A 12,167-nucleotide genomic window follows, 5' to 3' on the forward strand; every position below is an offset into this window, starting at 1 on the left:
ATGTATAAAATGTATAATAGTAATATTTAAAATTACTAAATGGGGTAGTTGTGTATACATCTATTTAAATTTGCATCGGGCCGCTTCTGGGGGGATTCTGGTAAGATGCTGGCAAAGTTGGCTGAATTCCGGTAGACAGAAACAGCCTGATGTACTTAAGGCCGATTCTGGGCAGTCATTCATATTGATTCTGGGCCTAGTCCGACAGCCGATTCCATGCCGATTCAATCAGTTCCAGCCCCCTGGAAGAAGGCCGCTTCTGGGCCGATTCCTCATTGCCAGCTGGGTCACAAGCCAAACCCTTTATCGATCTTGACTACTTGGCGAATGCATTGGTCGGGACAAAAAAAACGCCTTCACTGAGAAGAAGGGAGGCTATGCTTGTTTTTTAATGACATGAAACGAAATGGGAAAAAACTATTTGTTTCTAAATATGAGGTTTACGGGCACAAAAAGCACAAACTTCCATTCGTATATGGGCACTGTGTGACACGGCTGGATAGCCTGTGCTTCCCTTGTCAAAATCCATGTCATAACCAACCTCGTTACAGCTAAAACCAGCTTTTGGTTGGTCTTAAATGTCCCCAGATATTGCCACCCCTCCCACGCAAGCAAGCTCATATAAAACAGGTAAATGACCAATCTGGCGCTATGCTTTAACAGGTCAAAACGAGCGTGTGTTTGACAATTTCACTGGCTTAACGCCAGCCGAAAATAGAGCCCCTAAAGTCCACGTTTGCACTTCATGGAACACAGAGTTCCTATTGCACATTTTTTCACAATATTGTTTTGAACATTCATTTAATGACTGATGCCCGCCTGAGCATTCTAGTCAATGCATTGTCAATTGCCACTAACGAAGATATATAATTATAAGAAGATATATAATATATAATATAATAATAGATATATATAATATATATATAATTATAAGTGCATTAGAGTGGCTTGGAAATACAATGACATTTCTAAAGGAGGAAAATCATTTCTGGAAAACCTTTTGTCATCATTTTGATGTCGCCAGAATGACTTTAGATGCAGTATAATGTTAGCTAGCTAGCATAGATTGAGTCGAGACCATTTTATTTTATTTTATACACACATTTTACTAGCTAATGACAACATTGCCATCTGTCTAAAGTACATTTTACGACATGATAATGATAAACTTTTTTCCTACTAAATATTTGCCTACTTTAACAATGTCATTGTATTTCCAGGCTGCTATAGTGCAATTTAAGCGAAATAGTCATTAGCCGCTGTTAAAAATGACTGGGTTTATCACAACTTTTGGGCACCACTATGGCAGAGAGCGGCTTGATAACGTTAATAACAATGGTACTTTGCAGGGCAGTTGGTAGAGCATGGCACTTGTAACACCAAGGTAGTGGGTTCGATTTCCGAGACCACCCATAAGTAAAAACGTATATGACTGTAAGTCACGCCCTGAGTGGCAGCTCTTCTCCCCAGGCTCCTGACAGCTCTGTGGAGAACCACGATGGATGAGCGCTGTCTATTAGCCACCCTCACCTCTTACCACAGCCAGTGTGTGTGTGAAGGCTACTCAGCTCTCCTCTAACCTCACTCATGATGTGACAAGCTGGAATTAAGCCATCACAGCACCAAAGGGGAGTAGCGATGGTTGGAACGAAGTCACAAGATAATACTTTTTCCGTATCTTCGGAAAAGGGCTGACATTGTTGGAAGAGGAAAGTGTTTTGAAGGCCCACCTTGCGTGTCATATGTGCCATTAGAGGGAACCTCAGCACATTTTTACAAGGCACACCTGTAAAATGCATTCCAGGTGACTACCTCATAAAGCTGGTTGAGAGAATGCCAAGAGTGTGAAAAGCTGTCATCAAGGCAATTGGTGGCTACTTTGAAGAATCTCAAATATAAAATATATTTTGATTTGTGTAACACTTTTTTGGCTACTACATGATTCCATATGTGTTATTTCACAGTTTTGATGTCTTCACTATTATTCTACAATGTAGAAAATAGTAAAATAAAGAAAAATCCTTGAATGAGTAGGTGTGTCCAAACTTTTGACTGGTACTGTACCTTGTTAAAAGATCTAATAAGCCCCTTGAAAGTTCGTTTCGTGACACTTTATTTGAGGAGTGGTGGCAACAACTTCCCTTTTGATGTCAGTGAAGCTGGCAGTGCTGTCTGATCATTGTGGCATTTCATTTACCAACTTCTGCCTACTCCGTATTGCTACCGCGCTGAGCAGATCTTATGATGCTACCACATCCTTTAAGTTTACCCCTTTATTCTCTCTGTATGTGTGTGTGTGTGTGTGTGTGTGTGTGTGTGTGTGTGTGTGTGTGTGTGTGTGTGTGTGTGTGTGTGTGTGTGTGTGTGTGTGTGTGTGTGTGCGCCTGCGTGCGTGTAACCAGCATTAGAGACAGCAGACATGGGTGCAGGTGAGTAGACATTACCAAGTATACACTACTGAGTTTACAGTCCTTAGTATACAGTACTTAGTTAAGTATGCACGTCTTATAGTAAACCCACTATATGTGTATTGTCCTGTGGCTGCTGTCATCTTGTATGAAAGACTCAGAATCACTTCAAGCCCTTGACTGCTGCATGTTGCAGCCTACCTAAATAAAATATTAATTCAAATATGAATTAAATATATATTTAAATATCGATAAAATATAGACTTCAATTTTACATAAAGGTCTCCTGGCGACTTCTACCCCGTACATGAGAGACATTTAGTATGATGTTGGATTAAATAAAGGATAAACAGGATAAATGGTCTAGTGCATACTAAGAACTGTGTAAACTGAGTAGCGTGTACTTAGTATTGTCTACTCACTGCACTCATGAGAGAGTCCAGCACGCTGACAGCGAAGGCGGTTCCGCAGGCGAAGGGCTGTGTCAGGTACAGCTCTGTGTCAGGGTCATCATCATCATCTTGGTCCAGGAACTGAACGTTGGAGTCGTTCACTGAGAGAGGGGAGACCCAAAACACAGTCAGAGAGAGAGAGAGGGCAAGGAGGACACAGCACAGCATGCCAAACACACACCCACACACACACCTGAGGACCAGAGAAGTAGAGAATCGCTGGGTGACTTAGCTAGGGCACTTTTGTGTTGGTGAACTGTGAAGCGTTGTTCGATTTTAGAGTGTTTTTGTGACCCATTGAGTCAATATAAACCAATATTCCTAGTTGGAAACCTGTGTTAATGTTCCTAGTCTACACCCAGTCTTAGGCCCTGACCGGAACAGAATCATTCACTATATTAGAGGAAGACACTTACGGATCCTTCTATGACTCAAGGGCATATATTCTCACAGGTCTCAGGTCTGGAGGTATAGAATAGATAGTGGTGTTTGAACCAAAGCGTTATGGATTTGGCATTCATGGTAGATGCACAGTACATTCCGTCATGAACAAACCATTTCTGTAATTGCATTCAGGACATGGATTTTACCTAGTTGTGCGAAACACCTCAATCCAACATATTGTGTTTTTTATATTCAAGATGATATTGTTCAGGTGAGAAGATCATGCACGTAATGTAACATGCATTTTAAAGCTTTAGTGATATCTCAGATAAGAAAATGTGTGGTCACATCGTCACCTATTGAGATATTGAGGTAATTACCTTTTCCTGAAAGTCAAATGATTATTTAAAACAACAATAATAACATCGAGCTGTGTGGTAAATTCACATAGCCACAGCCTGCTTTTAAAGATCGGAGTAATACGACATTCTGAAATTGTTAATGATGAAAAAAGTTCAAATCATAACATGGCCAGGGTAGAACAATCACTTTCTATACTGTGTAGAATATTGCTAACCAGAGGAAATGAACACAAGATGAAACCATATAAAAACTAACTTTTTTTCGACCATTCGTAAATATGACTTTCCCTAGTAGAACCTTCTGGTCTTTATTTAACCTCAGATGAGAGGGTTCTCTTTCTAGCACCAGCGGACAAGAGCCTGAGATCCAACTGCATTTGAAAAGAGGCTTCACACAACACAAGGCGTTCTTTGACTCCTTCAACATCTAGGCTTAGGTAAAAAAAAGAAGAAGTAACAACCCCAAAAATAAATAAAAATAAACATCTTAAAGGGAAGGTTTGATCTATAGTTTTTTGAAATATGATTTCTTCCCAGGCTTCCTCTGTGCTGCAGAGGAACAGACATGTCAGTCAACCAGACAAGGGGGCTGATGATGCAAACGGGCCCAGGCCAAAGAGACTGAACCGGGAGGTGGTGGGGTGTTGAGGGAGGGGTTGGGGGCGGGAGTGGGGTGTGTGCTATGAAACAGCCACAAGGACAGACCGAGCAATGATCAAAGTGCCGGAACGATGCTCTGAAAAAAAAAATAAACGGGAAAAAAATAAAAACACCACGGAAAAAAATCATTAAATAAAAGGCCAAAACAAGACAGTCCATTTTTCAACCAGAAACCGAGAATTAAAAATAAAACATGTGTTCAAAGTGAAGCCATGGGAGCAGCCAGCGAGGACCTCGGCTGCAGCCAGATACATCAAGACAAGATGATAGAGATAGAGAGAGGGGGGTGGGGGAGAGAGAGAGAGAACAAAAGAACAAAAGATCGGACGGCAGCGAGCGGAGGACAAAAGCCTGGCTTACCCAGCTCAGTTATCATTTGTATGTTGATTCCACAGTTTTTTTCCTGACTGAATGAAACCAAAGGCAGTATTTTGCCAGGTTTAGCTAATGACAGTAAGACGTGTGGAGAGCAGAGGGGGGAGAGATAGGGTCGTTATTGGAACAGCTTCAAAGAGAAGAGAGAAAGAAAGGCAGTTCTGTCTGAGACCACGCATCATGTCAACCACAGGATTAGACACTGACTGTATGTAAAGGTAGCCATGGTTGTCCATGACATGCAACTACGGCACCAGAGATGAAAGTACATAGCCCAGATGCGACTGAACCATACCACTAAAACACAAATTGCCAATTTGTACGGCTTTTAAGACACCAAAGGGATTTACAGTGTTGTATACATAAACCAACTTTATGTGACTCCATCAAATTGATCTTGCAATTCAGCCAGCTTCTTAACATTTTCCATTAGACTTGCATCTTGACTATGGTGCTGTAAACTGACAACATTGACACTACAATTATAGTGTCTAGTTCCCGAGACTGATGTGCCCCACTGTCCTATCTTTCTACTCTCAGAGAGGAGGATGACAATGTTAGTGATGCTCGTACTAATAACCAGGGCCTGACACTATATGTGGGGGTAGAATTATTCTAAATCAAACATAGCTGAAAGTATTCCAAATCAAAACGGACCTGTGCAATTAATTCATATCCAACCAAATACCGCAAGAAAAACATGAATAGCTACACTTGTTTTGTTGATTACATGTGTAGTACTCAAGAGTTTGAAGAAAGAGAGGTGAGAAAACATTCATGGTGCTTCATGTCCCTGTCTCTATCTGTGCCTCCATCCATCTCTTAGCCTCCTCACGCCTCAATGCTTTCTAATTGGGTCAGAGGGGAGAGATAGAGACAGAGTGGCCGGTCTCTAGTGCTTTATTCAGGGGTGATAGAGTGGCTCTAGTGGCCCTGGTCTCTGGTGCTTTAAAAACCCTCAGAGATGTGAAACTTTCATGAGTCCCCTGGACCACATGGAATACTAGAGAATACAGCCAGCGCCATTGTTATTATTAAATGCACCTATTTTGCTACTGTGGCACTTCTTAGCTTCCTCTCGCACTCTCTTTTTACTCTCTCCCTCTCCATCAGGCTGTTAATGGACAAATGGGACCTGGAAGAAGTGAGAGTGTTCTGACTTCGTAACGAGACATCTCAGCTAGAACTTACACAAAGAGAGTGACATTTGAAATGACAACAAATGCTCAGTTTTGTATCTAAATCCATATAAATCTCAGCCAAAGTCACTAATCGTTCATCTTTATCGTCAACATATCGCTAGAATTAGTCATCACAGCCATAGAAAATAAAGAGTTCGGCCAACTAACCTCCACATTGGCATCGAACGTTCCAAAACAAAAAACATCCAAACCTGCATTCTAAGCAGAATGCAAAAGAATGTCCACTGAGCTGTTGGAGCCAACATGGCAGACCTGAAGATTCTATATCTCTAAGTGAGTTGGCCAAACTCTGTGTACAATGTCACAATATTTTCCCAACAGGCAAATGACATCACAACAACCAGAAAGTGGTTGAAATGACATCACAACAACCAGAAAGTGGTTGAAATGACATCACAACAACCAGAAAGTGGTTGAAATGACATCACAGCAACCAGAAAGTGGTTGAAATGACATCACAACAACCAGAAAGTGGTTGAAATGACATCATTATGACATTGTTTCAATGTGTTTTACCCGCTGGGATCTACCAGTAGTAAATGGTCAGTTGGTCAGTTGTGTGTCTCACCTAGTTCAGTGATGATGGGGATGTTGGCGCCGGTGGTGACGGAGGCCTGGCGTACTAAACCATGTACTGGACTGCTGTCTGGAGAGGACCGGTCCATTCCAGGAGGCGTGAAACCTACACAGAGCACACAGAAAGATGCACACAAAACCGTTGAAACTAACAGCAAGAGCTAGATACCCACAAAACAAGATGTACCGAAACCTACATCACACAGAAAAATATATATTTATACACAGACTGACACAAAACCATGATATATTCCATTGTTGAAAGCGATGGCACAGAGAAACAACAATACAGACAGATACAAGACAATGAGATGTAATATTACAACACAGAGAGAAATACACCAAACCGTGAGATATCACACTGATATCACTTCACAAATCACATACCTCAGCTTCGGTGATTGAAAAGGTTATATGTCATTTTGTAGAAAAAACTGTCAACTATAATCGAAAAAAACAAAGTATGTTGATTGACACAGTCTGTCAAATGCCACTATAACTTAGTAACACTAGACTATTCAGTAAAAGCTGCTGGGCTTACTGACTGAGATGGGCTCTTTGTATTGTTCAGAAGTGCAGATTGAAAGATGTGTAGACAGGGACGGGGAAAATGAAGCAGGCGCTTCCTAAAAATGTCAATATGGATATTGTGCTTTTAGGGGTCAGCTGAGAGACACATTTAGCATTCGCATCCTTCCATCAACCTGCCTTCCTTCCATACATTTTATATGTGCTTCATTTTGTTACCATAAAATTGGCAAAGTGGATCCTGAAAACCTTTTATCGGGAAAATAACTGTGCGATTCTCGACCATGAAATACAAGAGGCGAGTGATGGGTATGAATTCACATGACTTCACATTTTTGCATTTCCTCAAAGTGACACAAATGCCTTAAATCAGTAATGTGTGATACATAATGCATGACCTGTGTTGTGACATCCATCATTTAGTGCTGACTGAAGCAAAACGCCACCTCATAGTTCTACAGCACAGCAGCGACAAAACAACGCACGACAGGAATATATTCAGGTCACAAAGTTTTAAAACAAATGTTAGACATTGGAGAATAGTTGGGAGGATGGAGGGGTTGGGGGGGACTTGAGGGGCTGTTTTACAGTACAGAATAGATATTCTCACCCTCCTCACTACAGAGGACAACACCAACAGTTCAGCATTCATCACAAACTAGAGGCTAAACTGAATTATCTACACTCTTGTCATGTCAATTACTGAAACTGGGGATAGGCACGGTTTGTAGCAGTCAGAGACTGGAAGATCACTCAGAGTATGCTTCATTTTGTTGACATCTATAAAATATTACATTTATATCTCCAGAGAATGACAACGGGGTTTTGGATATTGCCTCTAAAAAAACATTATTCTTACAGTAAACAAGTCAAACATACAGTATCCAATTGTGAAAGTACTAACAATGGATAAAGTGAATACATCTGAAAAATAGATTTTCCAACAGAGAGGGCAATGCGTCAAAATCAGTTCGGCTACAAGTGACCAAAAGTTAGACGGAGAAAGCTGGAGAGTTCTATACAGATCATTGACTATCAGTCAGATTGTATATCTGAGTGGATTCATTATAATGTCTTGACTGCATTTGGCATGTACTTTTCCAGACTTCTAATACTGACAAACAAGAGGGAAATAGATTTTCTCACAAAACAAAATGGTTTTACGGCTTCCATACCATACAGGAGCAAACGCATTCCGTGTGGGCTACAGACCCCCCACCCCCCAGGCACAACTTAGCTCTGCGGTCTACAGACTACATCGTACCGTAGACCTCAGCCATGTGAACGTCTCCCTAGCGATACAACTCTTTACTTATTAATTTGCACTTTCTTGCTTTAAATTTCACCCCCCACATCTGAACAGGATATTGTCAGGGAGAAGGAATCCACAAAGCTATACACTGTGATATATTACACCTGTGCGTGTGTGTGTGCGTGCGTGCGTGTGTGCTCTTAAACGGCAATATTTTTCAGTGGAATGGATACAGAGGATGTAAGACAAACTCATTGATAACAATAGGCTTCAGCAATCGACCGCCGTGACAGGCCTTTGGTTCCCAAACCTTTCGGTCACCAACTGAATTTTGCTCTGCTCGGTGTACCCCTTCGTGCATTTTTACCAGTAAGCCTATGACATCATGAGTCTTATCAAGTACCCCCCTGTGGATAGGCCAAGTACCCCCAGGGGTTATTGTACCCTTGTTGGTAACCACTGGTGTAGGCCCTCCATATCTGTGAATACTGCTCCCATGAGCAACAGAGACCTCCGATTTAGTCTGCTCATTGTGACGACAGCACATCACTCACTCAGAGCAGGAGAAATAATAGCATTTTCCTAAATCATGTGGAAGTGCTTGGCATATTACGCATAAGTTCATTGGTCTATCTATGCGTAAGATTCAGTCCCTCCATTATTTTCTGATCGTAATTTTTGTCGCCTTCTCAACAATCCCTCGCCTATAATGCGACGGTTTGCAAAATTGACCAATCGCTGTGCTTTTACCACATAAAACAATCACCACACTAGAAAAAAAGAGGGCTTGCAATTGTAACCAATCACCGCATTTTTACCTCATAAAATGGTTCAGTGAAGCCACACGTCAACACATTTATTCCCCCAACAGTGTATTTTCCTGACAAATTGGGACACAATAATTGAAAATCGACATACAAAATGTCAGAATTGCAGCAGTAAAATCAAGCATTTCTGCCCGCAAATATGACAAAAACACACTGCAGGATCCTGGAGGAACTGATTAATAGATGAATGGAGGAGGTAGAGGATGGACTGCCATGAAAAACAGCTGAAGAAGGCTGTCTGGTGATTAGTACTGGCTGGTTAAACATGATGACACCTGATGGGATATGAGGCTTATCGGTTTGTCTGAACGCATCAACAATCTGTTCCACTCAGTCTGCCAGACAGACAGACACAATAACAACAGTCATGTGGTTTCACATCATTAAAGGATATTATTTACGAGGTTGAACACCACTTTCCATTTTATTTACTGTGTGTATTTACCATTCTTAAAGAAATAACTGATTTAAGTAGTAAAACCATCTCCTCTCCTCCTCTCTTACCCTCAACCCTGCAGACAGAACAGAACAGTGCAGAACAGTATTGTATCTTGTAGGCCAGCCAGTCCTTACCTTGGGAGTTAGCCTGCAAGAGCCCGATGCTGTCGTCAAACTGCATAGACTTGATGTTGAGCGACGCCAGAATGCATTCCTTATCCTGCAGCGAGGCGTCGTCGATATTGTTCTGATTGGCCGACAGTATCACGCACATGTCGCAGAGGTTGATGTTGACAGCCCTTAAATCTGCACGACTTAATGGCGTACCCTTCAGGCGCGGTGAAGAAAAGAGACGGACAGAGAGAAGAGAGAAGAAGGGGGAGAGAAACTAATTAGAGACTAAGTGAGGGGTGCTTTGGGAGATTAGATAACAAGTATTGTAGTTTTAACGGCAGTGACATTCAGCTGATCTAACTGGGCACTGGGGAATCAGAGACGTGGACTAATCTAAAGGGCAGTGGGCGCTGAAGGCTAACAGGCCTGGTTTCTTAGGGCTCTCTGATACTCAGTCAAGGAAGCATTAACGAGCTCTAAAGCAGGCAGCCATGCCAGACTTTCACATCTGAGATGGCCAAGGAAGGGCAGCTGCAGTGTATTTAAACTCCGTATGAATAGACAGGATTCGCTGCTGTGAATTGATGGAAGATTGAATTCAGGAACCGGTTGTGGAATTGACAAGAACAGCCACAACAACCACGACAAATCACAAACAAATCCACAAAGGAAATACTATATCACTAGGTAATGCTATTACTGCTTTATCACTGCTTACAGTCATTTTACCCTTCACCTTAGATTGTTTTCATTCAGACAGTGCGAGGCAACAAAGGGAAGAGATCTCATAAGTCAACTGAGATAAGAAAATACAAGTAAACAGTCTGAAAATAACAACGGTACAGCTGGGTTTGGTATTGAATCCTGGAGCGTTGTTACACTGGTCTACTCACAGATAGAACTGATGGTGATGGCATTCTATGGTATTGTAAGTACATGATGTTGTCAGTTGTATAACTTTGGCTTGTAACCGTACACATTACAGTGGTACTCACAGGTAGTATGGAGACCTTGGGGAAGTTGTGTAGAGTTTCCCACTCTCTCCTCAGGTACTCCAGCGAGCCCACAAACACTATGGGCTTCAGCTCGTGATAATGGAAGTTGCTGGCTCTCAAAGGCATCACCAAGTTTCGCAGCCCCACTAGAGCGGACGTGACATCTCCAAATATACAGACCACTACATGGCCGCTCAACACCGTCATGGATGCCTCACTCCGGGTCTGAGCAGGGAGAGAGAGAGGGGAGAGAGGGGGAGAGAGAAAGAGTGAGAGGAGGGAGAGAGACATGGAGACAGAGAGAATAATGGGACGAGAGAGGGATTGAGAGAAACAAGAAAGAAAGAAAGAAAGAAAGAAAGAAAGAAAGAAAGAAAGAAAGAAAGAAAGAAAGAAAGAAAGAAAGAAAGAAAAAAAAGAAAGAAAGAAAAAAAGAAAGAAAGAAAGAATAATAGAAAGGAGATAGAGGACAAACGCATAGCAGTCAGAAAACAGAGAGGCAGAGTGCTGATGAGAAACCCTGCAGCCCCACCCTTTGCGGTGTTAGGCTCAAGGAGAACCCGGTACAGCTCAATGCAGTTGATACACTAAATGGTCAAGGAGTAAGGTGTATAAAACTGCTTTTCAAAGCCATGCTTGTGGTGGTTTTATACTATGACCCAGTACATAGAAAACAGTCGACTCACCTTGTAACAACAGAGAGGCATTGAGAGAAATGTGGATATACATTATTAGTATGTGGTTGTTACCGCTATGTGAGGGAAACGGTTTCTTTAGAGCCTACCGTACCTCAACAATGCTTCATTTTTGGCCCAATAGGTGAAAATAATTTCCAACTCCATTAGAATATGTATCATACAGAGCTAAAAACAGTGGAAACACATCAGTATCACCGTATCAGTCAAATGTTTGGACACATCTACGCATTCAAGGGTTTTTCTTTATTTGTACTATTTTCTACATTGTAGAATAATATTGAAGACATCAAAACTATGAAATAACACATATGGAATCATGTAGTACCTTAATGCAATCAGTTGTGTTGTGACTGTAGGGGTGGTATACAGAAGACAGCCCTATTTGGTAGAAGACCAAGTCCATATTACGGCAAGAACAGCTCAAATAAGCAAAGAGAAATGACAGTCCATCATTACTTTATGACATGGAGGTTAGTCAATCTGGACAATTTCAAGAACTTTGAAAGTTTCTTCAAGTGCAGTTGCAAAAACCATCTAGCGCTATGATGAAACTGGCTCTCATGAGGGCTGCCACAGGAAAGGAAGACCCTGAGTTACCTCTGCTGCAGAGGATAAGTTCATTAGAGTTACCTGCACCTCCAAATAAATGCTTCACAGATTTCAAGTAACAGACATCTCAATGTCAACAGTTCAGAGGAGACTGCGTGAATCAGGTCTTCATGGTCGAATTGCTGAAAAGAAACCACTACTAAAGGACAACAATAAGAAGAAGAGACTGCTTTGGGCCAAGAAACACAAGCAATGGACATTTGACATTAAAAATCGGTCCTTTGGTCTGATGTGTCCAAATTTGAGATTTTTGGTTCCAACCGCCGTGTCTTTATGAGATGCAGAGT

General features: G+C 41.7%; 1 protein-coding gene across 24 annotated transcripts in view; it reads right to left on the reverse strand.

The window, feature by feature from the left end:
- kcnma1a (potassium calcium-activated channel subfamily M alpha 1a) overlaps positions 1-12,167 on the reverse strand; it is a 300,575-nt gene that overhangs the window by 12,762 nt on the left and 275,646 nt on the right. For 13 of the 24 annotated variants that reach the window (XM_090217158.1, XM_090217155.1, XM_090217152.1 and 10 more), the window contains 4 exons: positions 10,574-10,798; positions 9,600-9,792; positions 6,412-6,525; positions 2,831-2,961 (listed from right to left, as the gene is read on the reverse strand). In XM_090217158.1, the coding sequence (XP_090073284.1) occupies positions 2,831-2,961; positions 6,412-6,525; positions 9,600-9,792; positions 10,574-10,798 (663 nt within the window). Of the gene's footprint in view, positions 1-2,830; positions 2,962-4,626; positions 4,711-6,411; positions 6,526-9,599; positions 9,793-10,573; positions 10,799-12,167 lie in introns of all 24 variants that reach the window. The other 11 variants (XM_036960289.2, XM_090217153.1, XM_090217149.1 and 8 more) reach the window with 1 other exon arrangement.

This window comes from Oncorhynchus mykiss, chromosome 23 (genome assembly GCF_057628025.1).
Source record: "Oncorhynchus mykiss isolate SJ-2025 chromosome 23, ASM5762802v1, whole genome shotgun sequence".
In the NCBI taxonomy this organism is placed as follows: Eukaryota; Metazoa; Chordata; class Actinopteri; order Salmoniformes; family Salmonidae; genus Oncorhynchus; species Oncorhynchus mykiss.